Consider the following 25,949-nt stretch of genomic DNA (forward strand, 5'->3'; position numbering starts at 1 on the left):
TGATTTTACTCCATGCCTTCAAGTGTTGTAGCTGGAGAGCAACATTGCAGTGACTATGCCAAACCTGTTAAGAATTACCTGGGAAGACAATAGAAACTGAGATTTGTAATGAAAAAGGGGATACTTACCTTCACTTTTAATTTTTGGAAGATGTGTATGTTTTATTTCTTGTGAATCCTTTGAAAATCCTAACTAGTGATTCTAAAAGCAGGAAAGATGCAGTAAAATTATTCTCTGCAATCCATTCACATTTATTGAGTGGTGTACAGAGTAATCCCAGTTGTTGTTCTCCTCATTTGTTTGGGGTTTTTTAATAGGGTATTCCAGGACCACATGGGAACCCAGGTTTGCCAGGATTGCCAGGTCCCAAGGTGAGTTTATTTATCCATGCTGACATGTAAGCACATGAAATTTTTAATATTTTTTGGAAGCCTCATAACTATTTTCTATAATAGAAATAATTGACCTTCTTTTGTTTACAGGTGGAGACTGCTACTATAAATATATTTTAATTAAATGTAATCAATCAAATTGAACTTCTGATCAAAACAAAATAGCAGATTATTCAGTGGAAAGAAAATCACCTATGTGTGCAGAATGATGGCTTGAGAATGGTTATCTTTGCATGTAATCTGTACTTCCCAAGAGAGTTCCTATAAATCAGCTCAGCCTCTGATAAACTGAGGTTTAAATGCTTAATTGCTGTAAACTTTTGCTTTGCTTAAAAAAAAAAAAAGAAAAATATAGACTGTCAGTCCCTATAAATTGCTATTTTATTGTCCATGCCCAAGCTTTGCTATTTAAATATTCTAATATCTTGGACATTATTATTTATTAATATGCTAGAATAATTTTCTGAAGATTTATGGAAGTGATATTTAAAGTCAAAGACAAAATACTGGACTTAAAGCTCAAATAACATTTTCAATCTTGTGTAACATAGGGCCTTTAAATAGATTTGACAGATTTGTGCAGTTGCAGAATGCCTTCAACTCATATTTAGTTTGAACAATTTGATAGATCTGTTAGGAAAAAGGCAGCACCATGATTTGTTTAGCATGATTCCTAATTGCAGGAATCTGACATGTCATGACAGGTGCTAAAATCTGCTTGAGGACATAAAAAGAAATTTAATAAAGCTTTCAGTGCCAAGTGCTGTAAAACCAAGTGATTCTGGTTTTTGTGTGTTTTTGTTTTTATCTAGTTCTATAGGGACAGTTAAAGATTCAGAATTTTTACTCTATTTATGCTGGCTATGTAATAGAATACATTTCTAGGAAAATAATTAATTGTAACCAATTTCTCCTAGGCTTTGTTTTATAATTTATTTTCTCCCTTGACTGGATGATAATTTTGATCAGTTCTGTAGCTCTGTCCATTAGTTTAAGAATAGAAGGAATTGTACATATGTAAATGTACCTATATATATTTTATTTAAATATCAAATATACATATTACTAGGTGCTTAGTGATCTCTTTAATTTCTGTTAAATTATAAGTTATCTTTTTGATACAAGCATATTCTGAAGTGGTTTTCTCTAAATAAAAATTAACTGGGTGCTCTTGAAGTTTTGTCTGTGAAGATCCAGCTGACCACACTGAAACAAACACTCTTGTTTGATACTAAAACATGGCAGATGAGCTGCAAGAATTTTCTAGCAGTAAATGAACGCAGAATTTTATTCTATCTTTAAGATGCATGAATGTTTCCCTCCTGTGCTGAAGGATCCTTTGTGCATTTGCTTCTGAAGCAGGCACAACATGAATATCCAAAGTGTCCAGCCCTGAGTGAGGGTCAGCAGTTCCAAGCAATGGCCAATCCCTCAGCATTTAATTCCTGAGAAACAACTTGGGGGTGTTTTTAAAGTTATGTAAGGGTATCCATGAGGTTTGGCTTTATTCTTGGCTCTTTGGAAAATAGATTAGTTAAGAAAATTTAATTTTGTGGATTCTGGCACTGTGGGAAGGCTGAGCCTGAGGAAACCTGTACAAGGTAATGGTTGATGCAGTAATACAGCCTGATAATCCTGTACATTGCCCTGAAGTGATGGACACAGGGGCAGAGCAATTTGGCTGGAGCATCTGCTCTAATCCTGCTTGGATTTACCAAAAAATCTGCTTTTCAAAGTTTTGTGACTTTACAAAACTTGGAAAATGTAAATCTCATTTCAGTATGAACCTACACTATTTTATTTTTTTCCTAGTTCTTTAGTGAAAAATTTATGAGAAAAGTATCTATAATAGGAAGCACATTTATATTTTTTTCTGCTCTTGCTGTAACAGTTGAGAATACTTGTTTTAGCATATATTATTAGAAATCCTCTCCTGATGGTATTATTGAGCTTAATTTCTCTGTGACAGGGCCCTAAAGGAGACCCAGGATTCTCTCCAGGACGGGCAAAATGTGGAGAAAAGGTATTATTTTCTTAATTATAGAAAAATGTTTTGTCTGTCCTATTCTTTTGTGAAGTCTGGTTTAATATTCAAATAAATTATAACAGCAAAATGTTTTGTATTTACTTTAACACTGGTGTATTTTAGCAGTTAATTATGTTAGACTGACTACTGTAGACACAGATGACATAATGAATCCAAGGCAAATTTAAAAATATATTAAAAGTTGAAAATTAAATTATATATTTGATTTAACTTATAAAAATAAAATCTAAGGACTTTTAGGACAATGAAATTGGATTAGATTCACACTGATATAAGGAAGTACAGATTCCAGTTTCCCTTAGTACCTTGCATTATTCCAGAAAGTTGTGTAAAACAGAATTTGGTGATGACAAGTGCACACATTCCTGCTACTGCCTCCTAAGCAACTTTAGTCAAATTAGTTGTTGCCTTCTCTGCCCAAATATTTGAGTATAAATATTTAAATATTCCATTCTTCATGGAAATTTTCAGTGTGAAAACTTGTGATTGTTTCATTTTCAGATTAACACAGAAGTTTCGTACACAGTAATGTGATAACACTTAAAGTGTAATTGAATGTTTGCATTCTAATATGCTAGCCTATGCTGTATGTTTAAGAATATCTTGCATTTATGCTAAGTTCTTTTATGAGCATTTACTAGTAGATCTGTTTTGGAATATTTGTTCCAGGTAGGAAGCACTGTAAGATTTGAGGACTACTCTCTGTTATGAAAAAGCTTTAGGAAATAACTATGGTTTACTCCCTACTGATGTGTACATAACTTATTTTTTTAGTGCATCCATGCTGTCAAACCCTAAAATTCACAAATATATGTTGTCAACGTTGATGCACCGATGCGAAATTGAAGTGCAGCTCCTACAGAAATATTTTAATCTAGCCAGGTTTTGGCAATCAGATCATAGTGTGGTGAGCTGTACATGGCTGCCTGACACTCAAGCTATGTTCTTTGGCATGAGCCCAAGCAGCCACAGAACAGTCTAAAGCCCACATTTGTATGACTAAATACATGCAGAGTACATCTATAATCCAAAATTGTGGGATCGATATGCATTTTATAGTTCTCGTTATTTTGTGTTCTTAATTTGCTCGTTCTAATTAAGAGACTTACATTTACTTTGACAGTAATTCACTTCCAGGATGCAATCCTTGACTTACTGGGTTTGAATTCAGGCACTAATCATGAAAGAGTGAATCTCTTCACTGTCAGTCCTGAGCAAGAAGACTCTCCTTCCCCATCTGCAACAACCATGAAAATTTGTGTCTTCTTTCCATCTCCCCAGCATTTGAGATTTCTGATTCTTATTGCCATATACCATTATGTGGTTGTGAAGTTTAAAGAACCTGAAGAGAGCAGCAGTGTTCCCCCAGAGCCTCTCTGTCCATATGCACCTCTCAAGTTGTCTTTCACAGAGATCAGATTTATGCAGATTTTGCACAGCACACCCCATAATGGTGTCCTGGTTCTTGGCTGCAGATTGTTGGCATAACATTAAAACAAACAATACACACTAGTGGTGATATATATGTATTAATTTGAGGTGAAACCACTTGTTTCTGAGGAAAGTGTTGCCTCAAGAGCTGTATGGCTTCTTCACTCCTGTTTATGTTGGCTAAAAGTAAACGTTGTGAGGTTGTGAACCAGGTCTGTTCCAGCCATGATTTGGCCATGTTGCAGGAGCAGACATGTTGCACTCAGTGGTTGCAATTGAGGTACTGTTGCTTTTTCCATTTTCTTCCTCTAAAAAAGTAATAAAAATCAAACAACATCAGCTAGTTCTCCATACCAAATGTCCAAGAGTGCAGACAAGATATTAAGTGCTGCATGTTTATAACCCTGGGTCATGTTCCAGTGAAACATTAATTCTGGATGTTTTGTTGTGTAGGGTGATCCAGGCCCCATGGGCTTTCCAGGCCCACCTGGAATCAAAGGCCAGAAGGTAAGGTGCTGTTTCCATTCCCATGTGACTCATCCTGGCTCAAATCAGTGCCCCCCAGGTGGGTGTCTGATGGTCCAGAGGTGGTAGAAGAACTTTAGGCTTGCTCTTGGCACTGTGTCTACTGTGCAAAACCTCCCCTTACAACAATTCAGTGGGATCATCATAGCAGGATGTAAATCACAGCCACATGAAAGAAACTGCAGAAGAATCAAATATATCCTTTTTGCTTTGTACTCCAGCACTGCTGAGAAACTATTTTATATTAATATAGATTAAATTATCATAAAACTATGTAATTACATAAAATAATAATATATAATTAGTTACTATAAAATTCTCATATATAATTATTGTATTTAATATAATGATACTATTATATTTTGATATACAAAATATATGTTGAATAAATAGCATATTTTCGACATTTCTTCTCATCCAGGCAAGAAAAAAGATTTTAAAAGTCTTACATATGAGTTAATGGTGTCCCTTTTTTTTTTTTTCTTTTTTTTTTTTCTTTTTTTTTTTTCATTTTTAAATCAGCACTCAAAACTTTCCTTATATCAGTCTGGAGATCTCATAGGGCAGAAGGCTCCCCTTTCCCCTTCCCCTGAGTGGCCCCACTTGGCTGCACAGAGAGGCCAGTACCTGCCCCTGCAGCCAGGGCCCTTGGGGTGGGTTGGCACCAAAGGACAGCACTCCTGGGCAGGGGAGCCTGAGTCCATGGCAGCACCTGAGAACCTCTGCAGTGCTCTGGGGGTACAGGTGCTTTGCAATGGCTCTGGGAAAGAGCTGTACCAAGATTGGCTACAATTTTTGCTCTAGTTTATTCCCTATCTGTGTGTGACAGTAAATCATGAGAATCTGGGTCTATAAAATCCTGATAAAATTTGCATACTGAAGTAGAGCACGGTAAGAAATGTGGAAGGAAAAAGCTTGGTTTCAACCTGAGAAGGGCTCCATATTTCATTTTTTCTTTACGCCGGCATCATGTAAGGGTAAGGCTGATCAGCAAATTTCAAAAGCAGTATATTTATGGTAAGATCACCATTATTCTATTAAGTGTCAGCTTTATGCTACTGAGTGTCTCCCAGTGCTTCTTCTACAGAATCCTATTTTCCTTGAGCAGAAGGAAACTCCAGTCCTGTAAGAGAAAAGTAGAATTTCCATTCCTTGGGATATTTGGGCTGAGTTGCTAGGTGAAGTCTTAGTTGTGGAATAAAGATCAGCAAACAAGATGGACAAGATAGAATGGAACCACTAAGGAAAAATAAAACAAAGCTGTTTTCTGATGAAACTTTTGAAAAAAAGTCAGCATTGTGAGAGCTCCTGACAGCACATGGGAGTCCTTTTATTTGCTGCACTTGCTTTTTCTCTGTAGGTGATGGTTGTAGCATTAGTCATAACACTTTACCTACTGATTTTTACAGGTTACAGGAACTTCCTGGCACTCTTCTGTAGTTGCCAATGATGTGCTAGGTTTTAATTACAAATACCTAGAAATTCTGGTAAAGCACAAAGGGCAGCAGTAAAATGGAAAGTCATTTGTTTAAAAGAGCACAAGTCTGAAACTTTAAGCATACTGATGTCTTGACATTGTCTAAACTGCCAAGTTTTCTTACTTCTTTTCTCTAGCTCAGTTTTCATGAGCAGTTAAATGTAAACCATACTAACTCTGCAGGCAGAAAAATCTGGATTTTTTTCTTTGATGAAAAGAGAATAGAGTAGAAAAAGGTCTATTTTGTTTAATTGTGTTTGTCACAGATTTCTTTCTCTCCCTGCAGGGTCTTAAGGGTTACCCAGGACTGCAAGGGCCACGGGGTGAGCAGGTAAGGGATGCAAGCACAGAGCTCTTTGCTCTGCAGATGAACCTTTAGGATAGGAAAATGTATAATCCATTAAAAGTGTTCAATATAAGCAAGCTGTGTAAACTGCTTAAGGAAATATTGGACAAGTTTTGAGCAAGAATTCAGATTGTGTTGATATCAGTGTGGTAAAGAATTAGTCTAAATGAAATGGAAAAGCTTATCCAGCTCATTTTTTAACTACCACACCAACTGGGAGGATGTTGATGTAAAATTCTTATAAGAGGTACATTTCAAACCTCTACTGATGCATTTTACATCTCCTAGCATGTAGGAAATGAAGTAGTTGTTCAGCACTTTTTTAAACTGCTATGTCTGTCCAGGAAGAAATCTGAACGTGATTTCAAAGACATCCAATTGCTAATGTCTCTTGTTAGCATTTATGATGCCCCTAAAGGCAGAGTAGATGGATGGAATCTCCTTTTGAATGACACTGAAAAGGAAATGGTGATGATAACTGATGGTAAACCCCTGAAAGGAGACGAAAACTCAAGGACATAATTTATGACTTTCCTGGGTTTTATGCCCAAGCCTTCGCTGAATGAGGGGTGATTTTTTATTACAGTCTCACAGTATGTTTTCTGTGATGACTGTAATCTATCAGTGAGATAGAGATAACTAGTGAGGAAAAAACAAAGTTGATTCTTACCATCAGAAGAAGGTGGAGACAATTGTATGCATTCATGATTTATCCAGTGCTACATTGACCTGATTCTGAAAGAAACAAAACAAAAATTGGCTTTGTAAGGACACAAGGATTCTTTAATGGAAAGTTTAATGTATTTGTTTCAAATACATCTAGGACCACTGCAATTACCTCATTGCCTCCGATAGCCCTCTTGAATTATTTTTGAGTTATGGAAATAAGGCATCCACTGTTGTATTTCACAAAATCTTACACACTTTTAAAGGATATATGACTGTAATTGGCAGAGTTACTTATGTATGATGAGTCAATTTTTGGGTGTTCTGTGTAGCTTGCTTAAAGAGTAATTTTTCCATGTGCTTAAGCTGTGTCATATGAGTAGATGTTAAAAGAGAAATGATAGAACAGACTCCAAACCATGACATGAAACATTTGTTGTTTATTTTCCTTTCCTTTCTTCCTTTTCCACTTAGGGAATTCCAGGAATGGCTGGCAGTATTGGGGCAGTTGGTTACCCTGGCAGGCAGGTGCAGTAACTATACAAATGCCTTTGCATTTTATTTTTTGTTTTTCTCATTTATTCTTTTCAAAAGTACCATATATAACTCTTTTGAAACTACTAATTGTAAAAATGTATTTGTTTACATCCTGTCTTTTTTCTTTGAAACAAACCTCATTCTCTGGTAGGGGCTTGGAGGGAATGTTGAGTCTCATGACTTTAAAACATGGATGTGAATACTTTACACTTCCTTCATAAAACTCATGTTGTTCTGTGTGGTTTATCTTCTATGTATTTCAAGTCTAGAGGCAGTAGGAGACAACCTGTTCCTCCTCATTTTTCACCAATGTGTGTATTTCACTGCTGAAACTATTTCTTCAGTCCATTAGGGAAGGGGAACGTTAAAAGTTTGGTGTTTTATTCCCACTGGGATATTTTAGGACAACCAATAAAGCCAGAAAGCAGCTTTCTTTAAACAGAAGTACTTGTATAAATATTGATTTATGTATAAAGTAACAGATACCTCAGTGCAGTAATACAAATAAGATAAAAAGTAGAAATGCTCAGCATCTTCCTTGTGTAAAGGTATGTGAGCCAGTTGACAACAACTGACTTTTGTTTTGTATCTGCTTTAAGGGTGAATTTCACCAATGCTTCAGTGTTTGTTGGATTAAGTTTGTGGTGGCTATATGCTTCAAAGTTCCATTACAATATTTTATACAGTAATGGATGATAACATTTTTTGTGTTAAATCACATAAAGTGTTCAGAGCATTTGGACCACATATGCAATTCTGACACTAGCTTGAACGTAACTGAAATGTGTCCAAATACAAAAGCTCGTAAAAAATCCTGTGAAATTATGTCACTGTAATGCCTCATCACTGTGTCTGGAAAAAAAATTTCTCCCAGAAGAAATAATTTAATGTAATGGAAGTTTCAGTCATGATCTGTGTTTCAACCATGCACTAATGGGAGACCTTTCTGAACATGGTCCCAGGGGACTACTTGATGACACCTTCTTCAATCTTAAAAATTTCAAGAATGTGTTGCCAGTTTACAGTTAACAAGTGTTGTTGCAGTTCTTTTACATAGAGCATATCTGGTTGTTTCAAATTAATTACAACTCTCTCTTTTTGTAACAGGGCCTAGCTGGACCAGAAGGTAACCCAGGTCCTAAAGGAGTAAGAGTAAGTAAGCATCATAAGCATTTTGATATCCATGTCTAGTTTTACCCATACAGTAGGTAAGAAAGGGGGTGAGGTATTTAATCCAGCTGTGCCAGGGTATGCCTGCAGAACCACACTGCTTTTATAGACCCTACAAATGGGAAAACTCAGAGTTTGTTTTTTTCCATGAGCAGCACAGAGCAGTTTTCCATTGTTGCCCTTCCTCTCACTTGCATGCAGGAGAGAAAAGAAAGCCATGCTGGGTGTGAGGGCTGAGTGGATGTTTCAGGCCTGAAGCATTATTTCCATAATGGAGGCTTTCAAGAAGGGAGACAGATCTGACATTTGCAATCTGTAACAGCTACAGAAGTAGATAAAGGGCAACAGTCTTGTCACATAAAAACCATGAAAGGGATCTTTAAATTTTAGACTGATTCAGTCATAGTTATATGTATCCCAGGCCCTGAAAGTTCTTAATGTTCCATGCATTCAAGGTTTGGTTTTGGTTACTCTTGGAAGCAAAATAGATTGGTTTTTATTCCTGGCTGGGTTGGGGTTTTCTCTCTGTGCCTTTTATCATGCTCTTTCTCAGTGGTTTGGGTTTTTTTGAGGGTTGTGGGTTTGTTGGTTTTTGTTTTGGTTTGGTTTTTTTGGGTGGGTGCTGTGTAATTTAGTTTTCTTTGAATAGACACATGAGCATGCCTACACATGCTTGTGCATGGATAAGTATTTCTTCAGACTGACTCTCACCATCAAGCAGAAGGCACAGGTTTCCAGAAACCTTTATGTTGCTGGTTGCATCTGGGATTGGAAGGATGTTTTGGTGGATTTGGTGGGTGTTTTCAGGCCTTCAGCTCATATACAGGTTGCTCAGCAGTGTATTGTGTTCTCAAGTATCAATTAATATAATCTTACTATGTTGCAGGAGTTGCTGTTGTTTTGTTTTTTTTAGTGTAGTTACTAGAAGCCTTTACCTGCAGCAGCTTCTCAAACACACGTCTGGGGGTTTTGGAATGGTTTTTTTTTTGTTTGTTTTATGCCACTTTTGATTACAGTGATGGGAAAAATTAGTTTGGCAGAATCAAGTGCCAACAGATATTGCACCCTCAGGGATTGCTTCTTTTATGTTTCTTCAGTTTATTTTTGTTCAGATTCTCATCTGTATTTTGACTTGTTCTCCCTTCAATGAACAAGACATAAGTGATTCCAGTCACTTGCCTAAAAGTTCCTGCTTCTCTGTTTACACAAAGCTAAAAATGGCCAATGCATGAGTAATTTAGGGGAAAACACCTTAAGGCTAAATCTTGTGTATGAATTCTAAAAGTAACTCCCAGTAAAAATGATGACACAGCCCTCCCGACACATACTGCTGTGCCAGCGAGGTGTACAACAACAGGATGTGAAGTATCTTTAGAGCTTTAGGTTTAAAATATTCCTGTAATCAAACTGTGCTCTGCTTCTCAGCTGTTTTAAGTAACTGTAGAAAGTAGAGGTGCCTTTGTTTTCCTTACTCCCTTAGGTCTGGATAACAAGGTAGGTACCATCTTCCATAATTAAAAAAAAAAGATCAACCTCCAAGAAATTAAATCCTACTCACATTTAAATTTCTAGAACTTCACTGGTAGTTTCAAATGAGCCTGAATTTAATCCCTATGTCATGAGCCTTAGCTGGCCAGTACTGAGGGACAACCAGCCTTGAAATCAAGCACTTTTCTTACATTTTAGGGTTTTATTGGACCTCCAGGTGTGGCAGGACAACCAGGACCTGAAGGAGAAAGGGTAGGCCTAATGGAACATTAATGAAATGTTGATGTTTGTGTGGTAATGCAATATGTTAGAATGCGGGGAAATGTACAAGGTTTAACCATTCATTTGTTTGGGTTGTTTTTTTGTTTGGTTGGTTGGTTTTTTTTTTGGGGGGGATGGTTAAAAGCAAAACTGATTTGAAGAAAATAAGATGAATAGGACATACCCAATTAGTCTAATCAATGAAATGCCTTGGTGCTGAAGTAAAATGGGGAGCAACTCTAAGGTATTATTTTACTTTCATCTACAGCTGCAAGGATTAGGGTTATTTTTTTTTCTTCAGCAAAGTGTGAATGGATATTTTTCATTTAAGCAATTTCTTTTTGACAATAACTAATATTTGTCTCTTGTTGGATGATCTTTGCAGTAGAACCAGCCATGGAATAGTTAATCTCTATCACTGTGCTTGAGCCTTTTCTTATTGCACTTGAGCCAAAAGGCTGTCCGGACATGTAGTGTGATGGAAGCAGGACAAGGCCCTTTTTCACAATTGTTCTGGTATTGCCACAGGAAAGATGAAGTTTGTCTTTCTGCTCCAGGACATTTCCTCTATGATACTTTGCTCAAATACTTTTGTTTTTAATGGTGCTCCTCATACTCTGTTGTTTCCAATCAAATGCAGGTTTAATTACTTGAATTTAAGTATTGAAGAAAAGAAAATCTATTTATGGTGGGTTATTTCCTTCTTAGGGTATCCCAGGCCTCCGTGGAAAAAGAGGTCCTAAAGGGAGACAGGTAAAGATTCTAATACTTGTTACAATTCCTGCTGCCGCTGTAAATCCACCCGGAATTAACTCTGTAGCTTTAATCAGCTGAAAAATGTTAGTTTTATTTTTGTCCATCAATGACTTTCTATCACTTTCAATTAGTACTTTTCAGAACTGCAGATTCTGTGCAGGTTATAAGCACTAAAGTATGGAAGACTCAGCACTGTGAGCTTTGTGGCAGGTTACTGATATCAGCTAGGAGGAGGGTTAGAAGGTGACAGAAACACACAAATATATTGTGTAGAATTGGTGTTAGCATGAGGTGCAGCTATGATGCAAGCTTCGTAAGTCTGATGTTGGCTTGGATGAAAATCAGGTTCTTCTAATGTCTGATATTTCTGGACTGTAGTAAATTAAAGCTGTCCTCTTCTTAACATGTATTTCTACAGCTGAGAATAAACACAAATCTGCCAAGTACACATTATCAGGTTTACATATTTCCTGTGGTGTCTTCAATGTCAAATGTTTTGTTTTCTGTTGCAACCACATTATTTTAGGTCTTTGAAGCTATCCAGGAGTTTCCAGTTTTAACTTTCTTGTGGTTTGAGATTGGAAAACACCATAGGGCTCTCCAGCTGTGCAGTCAGTTGTGTTCAGCAGTTCAGATGATTTTCATCTACCATGTTGAACAAATTTGTCCAGCAGTAGTATGATGATCATCATTTGGCCCTTGATCTATGCTATGGAAGTCGTAGAGGATTCTGTTTAATTGTGTTTTGTTTTCTGTGTGATCAGCCAAAAAAGTCACTGGGCTACAAAAATTGCTTTGATATAAAGAAAAGCAAGCAAAATTACATTAAGTCTGTAGACTGCTCTTTCTGGAGCTGCCATGAGACCATACTGCAGTTTGCATAGAATCTGGGTGAAATGCTGCTCTCTGCATCTGAGTGTTGGGTGAGAAGGGCCCTGTGCCATCAGTCCTTGCAGAAGTTGGCAGTGTCTTGTGCCCCTGAGGTATGGGCAGCGTTTAAAGGGGCCAAGAGCCTGGATGGGAATCAAAGGCTGGTGTTTAGTGTGAAATAGGAAGTTGAGGTGACAGTAGTGTACACTGGAGCACGTTTTGCCTTCTGCCATCAGTCTCTGTGGCAGGTTTCAGTGAGGCTTCTGCCTGCCAATGCAGTGGTTCTTGTAGGATTTGTCCCAGTCCATAGCAGTCTGTTGGTGCTGTGGTCAGCAGTTACTTTCCATTTACAGTAAGAGCAGGGCTTCTGTCAGTGCCAGGCTATGTTCTGTAAGGACTTCTGTTTGCATAAATCTGCTCAGAGAGGATTCACATAGGTGCAGAGCACCAAAAGCACCTCTGCAGGATGTCTGTGATTACTTTCATTTAGTACTGATTTCTTTGTAATGTCATTAATTTCCTCAATCCCAAGGTTCATTCCAGTTCCTTTCTATGATCTATAAAGTACTTATTTGACTAAAGGCTACTAATGTGAGACCAGCTAGGAGAGAAATCACATGGGAACCTGGCTTGAAGTACTTTGCTGGATCACAAGCCTAGAGAAGACATGTTATTTTAACCCAAAACAAAGATAGCTGTAATGACAAAGTTTTTTGGCACAGTGCCCTAGAGTTAACAAAGCTTTGGGGTAGGGCACTGTCACTAAAAGAAATTTGGCATGGGAATTCTACAGTGCCTGAAGCCAGGATCCTCACCTTTTGTTCTAGGGTATAACTTATTTTTTTTGACAAAACTGTCCCTAATAATACTTGAGAAAATAAAAGCCCTGGCTGGCTGGCAGAGGTCCTTTTGAAAGACATGAGATCTGAAGTATCATCTCATTTTTGGAAAGCAGTTTTAAAGTATAGAAGTGGATCATACAAGGGATTGTAAACACTTTTAATTGACAAAATGCTGCTACTTAGTAGGTTTATTGAACAGTTGTTCATATTTGTAATATTTCTGGCATATTTGAAATGGAACAAAATATTCAATTGCCTGAATCTATAGAGTGAGGATTTGTTTTAATTTTATTTGTTTTGCATACAATATCATTTAAAGAAAATATTTCATGGTAGAAGTATATGTGTTCAATTTCTTTCTGTTGGCTAGCTCTGCAGTATTTCTAATGTATTTTCTGTCCTGTTAGCATGATGCATTTTGCTTTTATTTGGGGGAAGATTTTTACGTAGTTTTCTTCTATCTGTGATTAGTTAAAACCAGTTGTCAATTTGGTAAAATTTACAAGGTCTGTTCTGACACGAGTTCATTAATCAAATCCACTGTAACTGTAAAACCAGTTCAGGTTCTGTTTTATATTAAAGTTATGAATAATCGTCCTTTGTATGCTTAATAATAATGTTAAATGATAATATTGATTTAATAAAACAGTTGTTGCACAGTAGTTTTATTATATTGCTTCTAGTTTTATACTTTTGTGACTGTTGCCTTTGCTTTCATTTTTCTACTTACTAAGATAGATTTTTCAGTATCAGTTCAAAAATGCATGCTGTTGAGAATGTGATAATAATGACTGTGGGTGATCTGTCACTTCTGTAACCCTTGCTATGCTGGGATTGTGCTGTATCATTTGTGATTCAGTGTGGTTGGTAAAACTGTCCCACAGCATCTTTCATTTCCCCTTTGAGGCCTCATTTGTAGTTTCAAAAATAGACCTGTTATGACAACTCTGCCTCTTCCAACACCTACCAATAGTAGGCAGTACAACCCAAATATGCTGTTTGGGAAAAGGTCATAAATTAATCTTTGGCTTCATCCTCTTAGTTGATAGCTTTTAACAACATAGTCACTCTCAAATATCCATTTTGTATACGTAAAATTGTACACACATTTTGACAGCTGGGAAAAAAGAACAGACTAATGGTGTACAACCTTCAGAATCAATTAAATCTGCTTTATTGACCATTACCTAAGAACCTCTACTTCTTAAATTATAAGGTGGCAAAAATATGAAGACCTGTATGGTCAGATCTTACAGCTGTAGATTCTTATTTGTGAGTTCTGTGATCAGATGCTGAACAAAAAATTCATTGTAGTGAGAGGAATTCCTGTGTTTACCTTTTCTGAATTAACATGAGAAAGCAGAAAAAAATCTCCACCTAAAAATCAGCCCAAAAGATGCTACAGAAGGCTGTCTCAGATTACTTCATATATTGTGCACGATGATGAGAATTAATAGCTATTCAGTTGTTTCAGCATATTTTGGCAGTGTACATGCATATATATATATATATGCATAAAATGTTGCCTTCAGTTTTATAAAAGTTTGGCTTGTTACTAAAGCCAAATATGGCTTAACTACTATCAACTACTGTGATTTATTATATGATTTTTCCATCTCCTTGGCACAGTTTTCATATTGTCTTCCTGACTACTGTTGGAATACTGTTTTATGGTGATGTATATTCCCCAATTCATTGAGGAAAGACACTGCTGCAGCAAGTGCTGGGCTGGGCAGCTGTGTGGATGCCCTCTGAACAAAGCAGCTTTAAAAGGCCAAATGAGCTGTAGCTTGGAGCTGCAACAGGTTTGAACATGGTCTCACCTAGGGGAAAGGTTAATGCCTCCAAGTGCTGTTCCTGCTACACACGGAGAGGTAAAAAGATACTGAAACACTGAGAGCACAAAGAGCATTTCACATATTTTTGTTATTTTATTTTATTGTTAAGGATGGAATTCTATCCCTACTCCTCCTAAAAACCCAAACAAAAAATCAAATAACTTTTCCCCCAGCAACTTATATGCTTCTGCAGTGGGCAACATCTGAAAGAAGTAAAGCAATTTTCAAAACCTTAGCAGGAAGGACGGAAGATTAGAGCCAGCAAAGTGGTGGAATTCCATTCCATTTTCTTTTTGAAGCAAGAAATGGAAATTCTGTTTTAAGCCTCAATGCTTGAATTGGCAAATCAGATTTCTTTCCTGTTCTGATAATCTAGCCTCTGAAGTTAAAACTCTCATAAAATAAATGAGGCTTTACTATGTCTTGAGTTATTGTTTGTGTCTAGATGCAGACTCAGGGAAGTGTTCACATCAGTTAGATGAGAATTCTGATTTCTAATGAATAGGAGATCTCATACTGAGATGCTAACCATTAATATTTGGGGATGAGTTGAGGAAAGGACAAATGTTTTAGTGAATGTTGAAGCTAACAGGAAAAAAGAGTTAAGAAATAGGAAAACAGACTCCAAAAAAACAGTTCAAGTAATACTTGTTTAATATTGCTCTGAAAGTAATTCAATTGTTTGCTTTTTCCATGTGTTTGCATTGTGTATAGTCTTATCATTTTGGCTTTGTGACTTTAGGAGGCAAACAAATATCACTGTTCTGTTCATTTGAACTGTGTAGCTGAAACTTCCTGCTTTTTCCATTCCTTCATCACACGCCCTCAATCTATTTATGATGTCTTAATTCTCCAAATCTATAGGGATTCAGTGTCCAGACCACCTTTCATGTCCTGAATAATGAAGAACAGGTATTTTCTATTCTGCTTTAGGGTTTTCCAGGTGACTTTGGAAATAGAGGCCCCCCTGGTCCAGATGGAAGTCCTGTAAGTATTGAATTGTGTGTTGATTAACATGATAAAATTTGTAAAACTCGATGTTAACTCCCCTCCAAAATTAAAGGAGACTTTTGCTTCAAAAGAAATGTCTTGAAAGCCACAGGAAAATTTTGAACTATTAACTTTCCCATGGAAATTACTAGGAAACGACTATAATGAGTATAAAAGAGAGGAAGAAAATATTCAGAAAGCTGCAGAGAGAACACATTTTCCACTGCAGCATGTGCTGACTACCTTGAGAATCAGATCTCTTGCTGTCCTCATTGCATTGAGTGATGAATGTTCTGTCTTCCAAAGTTCTTGCATTAGATGACTTAGTGTTGTTTTTTTAAACCATTATTCTAAGATCACCTTAACAAAATAGGATCACCTTAACAAAATTTGGCCTGCATGTAAAACCCCAGCTTTTGTGTGCTTGTGCATTTGATAGTTGATTTCATCCTTTGAGCTGGTACTGAACACAGTTACGCTAGCCTGTCATTTAGTGCATTGTAATCAGTGTGATAGCAGCTTTGTCCTTGGCAGGGTGTGCCCTTGCAGTGTGCTGTCCAGCCTGTGCCACGCTCACGTCACTTCACAGGCTGCCCTCAAAGGAGCTTTGCTCTCCTGCTCTATTTGTAGGGAAACTCTGGCTGCAGACTCCAAACTCAGGTTTCCTTCGGTGTCAGAAACCAGTGAAAGGTTTTGGGCAAGAGAAGAGAACAGCAATAAGTGCTGGGTAAAAGAGCAGCTGATTTAAATCATCTGGTATTGTTGGGTGCTCCTTTGCCAACTGCTATCAGTTTGCTTCTAAAGATATTTCTGATGTGGAACAGAGTCATCAGCCAGGCAGAGTTTCTCTATTTTTTGAAGATCTGCCTTAACACCCATCTTAGAAACTTATTTTAGAAAGCTTACATGAATTTTGCTGGTGGATTATCAATGTTTGGTGTCAACATTTTGGAATACAGGAAAAAATTTCTTATGCATTTGCGGTCCCTAAGGCAAAGCTTCCCTTGTTGGAATGTGAGGTGATATCAGTATGGTTTTCATCTTGAAAACCCACTGAGGGCTTGAGTGTCACCAACTGCTTTGCAAATGATATTAAAAGGTGAGTTCTTCCTTCCCCTCCTCGTACTCCCAAGTCTCCCTCCATTCCTGATAAAGCAGATATTGTCTTTCCACCAGATCTGAAATTACAGACTTGCCCGTTACAAAGCAGCCCATTTCACTGCAAGCATTTGCAAACAAGTTCCATCTAATCTGCCAAGACAGCTGCTGATCTTTCTGCCTTCTTTGACAGGCAGCAGCCCCTCTCCCCTCCTCCCCCGGGCTCACCCTGCAGGGCTTGTTCAGGCAAGGGGCCAGTGCTGCAGCTGCAGGGTCTGCAATGCTAATGGCATATTTACAGAGCCTCTCTGGGAGCTGGCACTGGAGACCAGGGGCTGCCTGGGAGGCCTGTGGCAGCAGGAACTTGAAGGGAAGACATTTCTTCCCATGTGCTGACTTAACACTAATGGCATTTGTCTCCATGCCTAATTTCTTCTGCTTAACTGGTTAATGCCATCCTTCATTTCCTCAACGCCCTCTCCATTCTCTGAGGATGTCAGTCTGCCTTGGAGGATGTTGCTGGAGCATTCAGCTTCCCCTGGGGATAGTTTAGAGCAGGTTGGGGAAAGTGTGAAGGCACCTGAGGAGGGAGGGGAGCACCAAGGTGTCCTCTGGGCCGTGTCCAGCAGCCGTGCCCGGTTGGACACATACAGAAAGGGCTTAGCTTTGCTTGCATAAAACTTCCCCTTCCCTGTGGGTGCCAGCACGCTGCAATGGGCCCTGTGAGTGTTACCCACTGAGGAGCAGGTCCAGGTGCTGGCACAGCTTGCATGAGACGTGGAGACCTGGAGGACTGCAATACCTGTTTCACGTAGGGCAAAGAGACTTAGCAACTCTTTTCAGCAGTGTTTTAGCCTCTTCTCAGTTTAACTGAGATGGTGTTCTTATTTATTTTTCTAGGAAATCTTAATAAATTTGTTTTTCACCCTTAAAAAATTGATTTTTCTTCCTTCAACTTTAACTATCATGGTAAAAAAATCTCATATTCCTTTATTAACAGCAGAAATGTTCCCATGATGCAAATATCTGGTGATCTAATTCTACAATTCAGGGATTTTACTAAGCATATTTCTCTATACAGTGATAAGCTGTCACTCTTTGGAAACTGTAAAAATCAAAACTGATTTGCTTTGTAGGTCACTTTTATCTTAATTCTAGGATTTCTTTTTAAATGGTAAAATTCAGATAATCTAAGATTAACTTTCTTTAAAGGGAATTGTTGGTGGTGTTGGTCCTCCTGGATTTCCAGGACTAAGAGTGAGTATACTTTTATTATTTACTTTGAGATGGCTACATTACAGCATTTGTCTTGTGTGTTTGTGAAATAATAAAAACAATTATGAAAATTCAAGTATTTAAACAGCTTTTGTTTTAGATAGCCATGATTTTAAATAGTATCACTCTACAAAACTGCTATCATGTTGGCAGCATGGAGCACTTCTATACTTGGTGTGGATTTGTATGCTTGTTTCTGACCCAGTATGTTCAGGTCTTTTATTTGAAATTTATTTGAAACCAAGTTTGCTAGTTTATAATTTATTTTACTAAAGCCAGTGTGAAGGGTGTAATAATCTCAAATATTTTAACGACAGCAGTCCTCATTGGTTCCTGAATATGGCTACCAAATTCAAAGCAGAATTAATTTCTATGAAAAATTACTTTATCATGTTTACAATATCATATTATTTTTTAAAAAATATATGTAGAATAAGGCTGTTATGCTCACTGTGGAGCTGCACACAGTAGTTGTATCTATCAATTGTGCCAGAGAAGCTCTGAGTCCCACAGAAGGTGGGGAAGACTTTCCTTCTGAGTAGTCTCACTCCCTTATGTTTTTTAATTCATGTATTTGCTCGTAGAGGACCTCTGATTCTTGATGTTGTCTCAGTCATGTCTGGCTACAGGGCCACATTCTTAACAAGGGAGAAATAGCAAGTGTTTACACTTGAGTTAAGAAAGCCATAATTGTCTCCAGTGTTTGCTTTGTGGGTTTTTTGCTATCTGCAGATCTGAAACATTCTTGATAAGTTTATATTTTACACTGATGATCATCTTACTTTTCCTTTGAAGCACAACAGTTGAGTTCAATCGTTACCCTTCCTAATTATATGTTCATAACAAAAAAAAAAATCCTGTAAGTCATCCCTTGCTGTCTGATTAGGATTGTTATGGCATTGCTATAGTGAAAACAAAAGCTTGGTCAAGAAACCTCTGTCGCTTCCAGCCTTCATCATGCAAACATGACTTTCTGTGTCCTTCAGGCCAATTGACACACTCATGAGACTGGAGTTTGCACTCTTGAGAATTTGCTTAGAATTGTGGTTTGCTTTTCTCTCTTACATGACTGTCTTTGGAATTTAATCTCAAAGACTTCAGTAATTGTACAAATGTACCTGAAGTTTTTAAAAAATGTCACTTCCAAAAAGATTGTTACTGATTATTTTGACTAAAATTTAGCAGTTTATCCCTGCCTAGAGTTCGTGAGCATAAATATTTGCAGGATCGAAGCTGCAAATGCCTTCTTGCTGAGTTGCAGTCACTTCCAGAGAGAATGAGTGTCAATAATTTTTTGTGAAATAGAAAAATAATTATCTGTAACTAGTCCAAAGCTTTTGCCACTTGTACATAGATGGAATATAACCATAATGAGAGCTATTTCTTGGGGGAAAAAATGTTTAGATTTGGCATGTTTAGATTTTGAACAGCACAAAATTAACAATTGTTTAGAGTGTGAGCTCCATTTGAGTGCCCTTCTCGTGTTTATGTGTGGGACTCTTCCTCATGGTTCCAGTTTATGAGTTAGTCTGGTTTCCTCTTTCCCAGTCAGATAATTGGAAGAGCTGTGCTCTGTTCCAGAGTTTCTTTACAAGGGACCATTGCACTCTTATTCTGCAGCAGAATTTCACCAAGACCCTGGGGCAGTTGCAGGTGACCCCAGCAGCCCTGCTCCTCAGCCACCCCTGCTCTCCAAATGGGTCTGTGATGCCTGGCCTCAGCTTTCTCTTGTCCAGGCAGATGCTAATGGTCAACCAAAAATGAGCAAAGAGCTACAGCCCTCAATGTTTGCTTTAGAATACTTAGTTAGTAATAACATGCTATACTACTACAAGATGCAGTATTGTACATGGGATTAAATATATTTTTCTGGCAGAAACCAAGAGCATTAATTCAAGTAGCTTGTCCAGCCCAGCTGGTCAATGTCAAGAGTTAGTTGTATTTTTGTCTTTGTTCATGAGAACAATGGCAAAATGAGCAGCATCAGCAAGCTGAGTCCAGTAATTCCTTCCATCCATGATTATTTTCAATATACAAAGCTGTTGCCAAGTTCAGAGTTTTGGCTGACTGAATAGTCAGTCTTTCAAGACTTAGCAAGGCCATGAGTTTTAATAAGATGAAGAGTTGTAGAAAATTTACTGCTAGATACCCAAATTAGTTTTTAATTTTAATTTTTTCTTCCCTTTTAAAAAACCCACTTAATGCTAGGAAAACATTAGTCTTCCTTTTCTGGTATTTTATCTTTTTGCCTGGAAAAAGCAAGTTGGTTTTAGTTTCACTTGTCACCTAGAAATGTTGGAAAAGGTACAATTTATGTAGCTGCAGGTTTTATTGATCAGCAAGTTTTGTCCAAAGTGATAAGCCTGTCTCAGGTGGAGAATTATTAAAAAACCTGACAGACTTACTAATTCAACACTTATTCAGTTTTATTTTTGTGCAGTTCCTGTTCTTTGCTGGTAATTAAGTCACTCAGTGTATCTGGAGACTGTGACAGGTGTTTAATGAACCTGAATGTTGCAAAGCTGTTTTGGAATTCCTTCCTGTTGCTGTTGTAAGCTAAATTTCCCACCTCAGCATCCCTCTGTGATTTTGCAATCAATGCTGTTGTTACCATAAGTGTGCATTTCAACATTCAGTATCATGAATGCATAAATGCCTTGCTGAACTAGAATGTGGAGCACAGCTCAGAGACAGCAATGTAAACAATTTCCTTGATCAGCTAGCATGGCAGAATATATCATTTAAGCAGTCATGGAAAGCTAAAGCAATGTAGAGTGGCAATGCTCTTGGGAGCTCTACCAAGCACCATTAAGACACTAAGTGAGTGGCCTTGCTTTTTCTTCACTGAGCCATAAGTCTGATGGTGGCTGCAGAGAATGTGGTTGCTGACATTGCTAAAGAGTCTCCAGAGAATAATGAATGTGTGCTCAACTGGAAGTGCACAGATGTCCATCTCATCTTTTCCATATCATTCTCAGCAAGTGGCAAAAGATTTCTTTATTCATATGTGTTGTTAAATTTCTGCATAGCCATAGAGATATTACATTTTGGGGATTTTTTGGGGGGGATTTTTTCCCCTGAGCTTGAATTGGCAGAAAGTAGATTAACTTCTCCCTTTGTAATATAGTCTTAAGTATTCTGAGTCAGGTCTTATATTTAGCTCATGCTTTTTCATTAATATTATTGCTGTGCTGATCTTTAAAGATTCTTAATTTTTGTGACTCACTTTTTTTTTCCTGTCATAAAACTGCCTAAGTAAATCCCAGAAAGAAGAGTTGCAGTAAGGACTTTAAAGGTACATTAAAACAGAAAAGGTTACCATGCCCATTGGAACATAGATTTGATTCTGCACATGTGGTATTTAGAGTCACATCTCTTTTTTTCTTTTAACTCATAGAAGTCACTGATAGATGAGAAATTGAGTAAAAGGACCATTAAAAAGGCTTCTTTTTGTGGCCCTACTCATAATAGAATAATGTCTTTAAGCCAAATTTGATGCCTGCAGAGAAGTGCTGTTATGTAACCCTAAGGACAGCAGTGATGGCCACTGAATTTGCAGCTGCAGTACAAAAGAAAGCTTCCTTAATTGGCATTGCCTAATACACTGAGATCTTCTCTTGAGTTTATAACCTACAGGAGAAGAGGCAAGTTTTGTTTCTCGTGTTTCTACTGAGGATGTTGGGAACTGTAAACATGGAGGGCTTATGATACCAATACCTTTCTTTTTCCCTAAGAAATTAACCTGAAAATATTTTGGTTTCTCTCTGTGGTGCAGAAAAATGCCACATTCTGTTAAGAGTCTTTAGGTTACTCCATTTCACCAAATGCAGTCACCTTTCTTGCTGTTTGGCAGGGAGACATTGGGCCAGCAGGACCAAGTGGACCATCAGGAATTCCAGGGCCCATGGTATGGTATTCAATCATCCCACAGCCAGCTGCTCATGCTGCTTTCCAAATTATAGTCAAGCATTGGATTTATGTTTTCTTTACTTTAACAGGGTTTCCCAGGGAGTGTGGGACAGCCTGGAATGAAAGGTGATAAGGTGATTTAAATATTTTCATTATCTTGGAGATACATAGTTCTTTCAGGCTCTCTTCATTAAAACTTGACCATAACGTGCTTGGTAAAACTTTCCCTTTTTCCTTTTGATTTCTTTGGTCTTCTGACTTTTATTTTTTGAATTTGTGTCAGACTCATGATTTGGTAGTTTAGACAAGGTTTTTTCAGAACAGAACACTAACTACTGAACATAATAATATCCAGGTCTGTGTCTTTAGACTTTCCTGGAAAAGATATTTCAGTGCAGCACCTTGCATCTTGTCAAAGATCTGTGTTCATTTTAAATAGTGAATATTGAATTAATCTTTCTCTGTTTCTGAAAACTACCCCATTTTAAGCCATTTACATATGTCTGTATAAAATTATATCTTGTTTAGGGTGAACATGGCCTTGCAGGAGAGCCAGGAGATCAGGGGTACCCAGGAGACAAGGTAAGTTATAACTGCATTGCTTTACAAAATTACCCCATTTCAACAACTTCATCAGGCTTATGAGTCTCTTAAAATGCAGCAGGTTGGTTGCATAAAAGTAGAATGCAGTAGTAATACTGCTATCACTGTATTAACATATTTTTAAGAAATTCTGTGCTAATTAAAAGTCAGTTATGGGAAGTGTGCACAAAGCCAAATAAAGGACACAAGCAGAACTCCGGCAGCTGTGTGTCTAGAGATGCATCAAACAAGGATTCTGGTGTGGTCTCAGTCTGTCTAAGGAGCTGTTGTAAAAGGTATTTTTCCCTTGACCCTTGAGGTTCATCTGCAGCTCACCTGGACCTACTGTGGTTAGCAGCAGCACACAGTCTGGCATGCTCCTTCACATCATCAGACTGAGATAAATAAGGATCTTCTTTCCTGTTTGGCTAGTACATCAGAAGTCACTGAAATAGCACATCCTGTGAGAACTCTTTTGATGAAAGTTGAATGTTAGAAGATAGTTTTCAACCTGAAGAATTCTTTTGAAGCCTGTTTCAGGTGTCAAAGTATAGCAATTTATTGCTTCCAACATAACACCACAATTTTCGTGTGCATTTAATAGCTTTCTTTTTTCAGGGTGCTCTTGGTTTACCAGGACCTCCAGGGATCAGAGGAAAACCAGGACCTCCAGTAAGTTTACACATCAAATTTTGTTCTCAGTATATCACTGTGTGTTGTTGATATTTTTTACTACTGTTGATATTTGACACTTTTTTGTGATTGTTACGTTCACAGTGCATGTAATCCCCTAGAAGTGACCTAATTCAAAATGCACAAAGGATAAGGTCTAAGCTGCTTTTATTTCTAGTGACTGGTGTTAATGAGCAAGTCAGATCCTAAAATGTGAAGCTTTATTACCAAGATTAGTATATGTGTCAAATTTTAATAGAGTGCTTAGGATATTAGATATTCTGGGACAATCACTGTTGGGGGGAATGGACATGTGGATAATATTTGAAGCAAATCCACTGAGAGCTTTGGGAACTTGCAGATGACCTTTTGGACTAGCTGGATTTGCAGAAAATGTGTGAGATCTCATTAATAACAGCCAGTCATTTCTCAGGGATGGGAGTAGTCACAAATTCCTGTATTTACTGATTGCTGTATTTACTGATTTTTAGCAGCTTTAAAGGCTTCTGTGCACTGCTGCCACTTTTGCTGGGTTTTTAGATGTTGAGGCAGAAAAGGCATACTGCACAGGGTTACCTGGCTCTCCCTCACCTATTTTAGTTTTAGCTAATATCTGTCTCTTTTCAATATAAAATTAAAAGCTGCCAACGCTCACTCTACTGTCTAATTTTCTTATGTGCAATCAAGCCAATAACTGGTAAACCTACTTAGACTTCATGAATGTCATAGGCCCTTAAATTCAATGACACTTTCTTTGTCCTATAGAATTTATAGTATAAACACAAATCCTGCAATAAAATTATGCATATTTGCTTGAGCTTAGATGGGAAAAATCAATTTTTTTTTTAAAGATGCAAGAATTTCCTCTTTCAGGAATAGGCTGATTCATACGCTTATCTTTTAAGATAAGCATGTGAATCAGCCTGTTCCTGAAAGAGCTGTGGGTTTTAAGCACAAGCTGAATAAGGTGACCAACCTTATGACTTATGTTAAGTTAATCTATGAGATCTCAGTCCTGCAGGTAATAGAAATTTACCTTTGTAGAATTAATTTACAATCAAGTAATTCGTGTTAAAAATTAGAGAAATGTTTCCCAGGTCAGACCCTAATTTTGCTCAAGTGACATCTACTTGTGGTGGCAGAAAGATTGTGAAAATGTGGAAGAACAGATATAACTTAGAGAAATTTGGCCCATTTTTAGATGGGTTGAAATTTGTATATAATGAAGCTACCATTACATGTGGATAGGACCTAATTTTGTTGTTATTAATCACAAAACTGCCATTTCTTTGGCTATGATTAGATACTTAAAATATATAAGTGTGTAAACCAATATCTGTTACAGTTACTTTCTGGATGTTTAAATAATATGTAGTTTTTATTGTGAAAACTGCTATATATTTAATGGGATTTTTATGTGGTTCATCCCAATTTTCTCTGTCCTAAACTAATTTGAATTTTTTGTTTCTTGTGACTTCAAAGAGGTATGAAGAACTAGTTTTAATAGTATCCAAAGAGAGGCAGATATAAAATTTCCTATTTAGTGAAAAAGTCATCTCAACTTTTCTGTTGGCCTTTCTGTTAATAAATATTTTTAAAATCTTCACAACCAACTGCTGTTAAAAATATATTATCATCAGAAATCTTAACTGCTTGGATTCTTTTCAAGGGAAAAATTGGAGAACCTGGACCCCGTGGACCATTGGGTCCTCAGGGACCTGAGGTAAGAAATTGCTTGTAGTGGTAAATTGAATGTTGGTTCTAAACTATGAAAATAAAAGGTAAATGGGTTTGCTTCATAAAATACTGTTTTCTTAGCTGAATTAGGGAAATCTTTTTATTCAGACATATTTTATGAATTAATTCTCCTCCATAAAGTACAAAAGATTCCAGCTGATATTTTTTTCTGCAAAATATTCATGTACAGGATCTTTGAATACAAAGTAGTTCTTCATTTGCTTATGTGATTAGGATTTGTCTCCTGAATCTTGTTGTTATGGGGTACACCTGGAATGAGACCCATGTGATTTCTCAGGCAGACTTCCATTTGTAAATACTAAAACATGCTTACAAATGGGATTTTCCATTTCCCAGGCCTGGTTGCATATTTATCACTTACAAGACACACAGAGGATAAACCCCACTCACCTGGGAAGGGTTGCCACACATTGAATCTGGAAGTGAAGTTTCCTAAGAACTCCTGAGTTCTATGGAAGTCTGTGCAGAAACTCAGTCTCCAAATTGTCCCATTTTGGTGCTTTTTAGCATTTATACCACAGGCTTTAAGGAAAAATGCTGTGGTCTGTACCAAAAAGACATGTTTCTACACAGACACATGTATTTGCTGGAGAGATGAAAGCAGAAATTGTAGATTGTTCTTTCTAATCAGCCTCCTGCAATGAATGTATTTTGGGTTTTGTTTGGTTTGTGGTGGGGTTTCTTTGTTTGTTTGTGGGTTTTCCTTTTTAAAAAAAAATATGAATGGAAGGCACGTACTAGGAATGATCCTTTTTCTGCCTCTACATGAGCACATCTGCTCAAACCAAGGCTCTGTGTTCCTACCTTTCTTATTAGGCAGAAGCCCTCACTGAGAGAAAACTGACTGGAAAGTGCATTGTAGCAACACAAGGTGGTCTTGTGAGAATAAATCCCTCTCATTTGGCCAAAGGGTGTGCAGAAGACCCAAAGCCTGTGCATGTTGTCCACAGCTGCCACCCTCTGTGGCTCAGGGTTTTAGATTTTTCAAGACTCTTCATTGCATGATTTGCTTGCACAGC

At 37.5% G+C, this 25,949-nt stretch overlaps 1 protein-coding gene across 1 annotated transcript in view; it reads left to right on the plus strand.

Moving 5' to 3' along the window:
• Positions 1-25,949, plus strand: part of COL24A1 (collagen type XXIV alpha 1 chain) — a 119,728-nt gene that overhangs the window by 22,767 nt on the left and 71,012 nt on the right. The window contains 15 exon segments of the mRNA XM_036388136.2: positions 318-371; positions 2,362-2,415; positions 4,324-4,377; positions 6,159-6,203; positions 7,359-7,412; positions 8,529-8,573; positions 10,278-10,331; positions 11,049-11,093; positions 15,580-15,633; positions 17,947-17,991; positions 21,863-21,916; positions 22,008-22,052; positions 22,447-22,500; positions 23,119-23,172; positions 24,842-24,895. Coding sequence (XP_036244029.1) covers positions 318-371; positions 2,362-2,415; positions 4,324-4,377; positions 6,159-6,203; positions 7,359-7,412; positions 8,529-8,573; positions 10,278-10,331; positions 11,049-11,093; positions 15,580-15,633; positions 17,947-17,991; positions 21,863-21,916; positions 22,008-22,052; positions 22,447-22,500; positions 23,119-23,172; positions 24,842-24,895 — 765 coding nt within the window.

Source organism: Molothrus ater, chromosome 9, assembly GCF_012460135.2.
Source record: "Molothrus ater isolate BHLD 08-10-18 breed brown headed cowbird chromosome 9, BPBGC_Mater_1.1, whole genome shotgun sequence".
NCBI classification, from domain to species: domain Eukaryota; kingdom Metazoa; phylum Chordata; class Aves; order Passeriformes; family Icteridae; genus Molothrus; species Molothrus ater.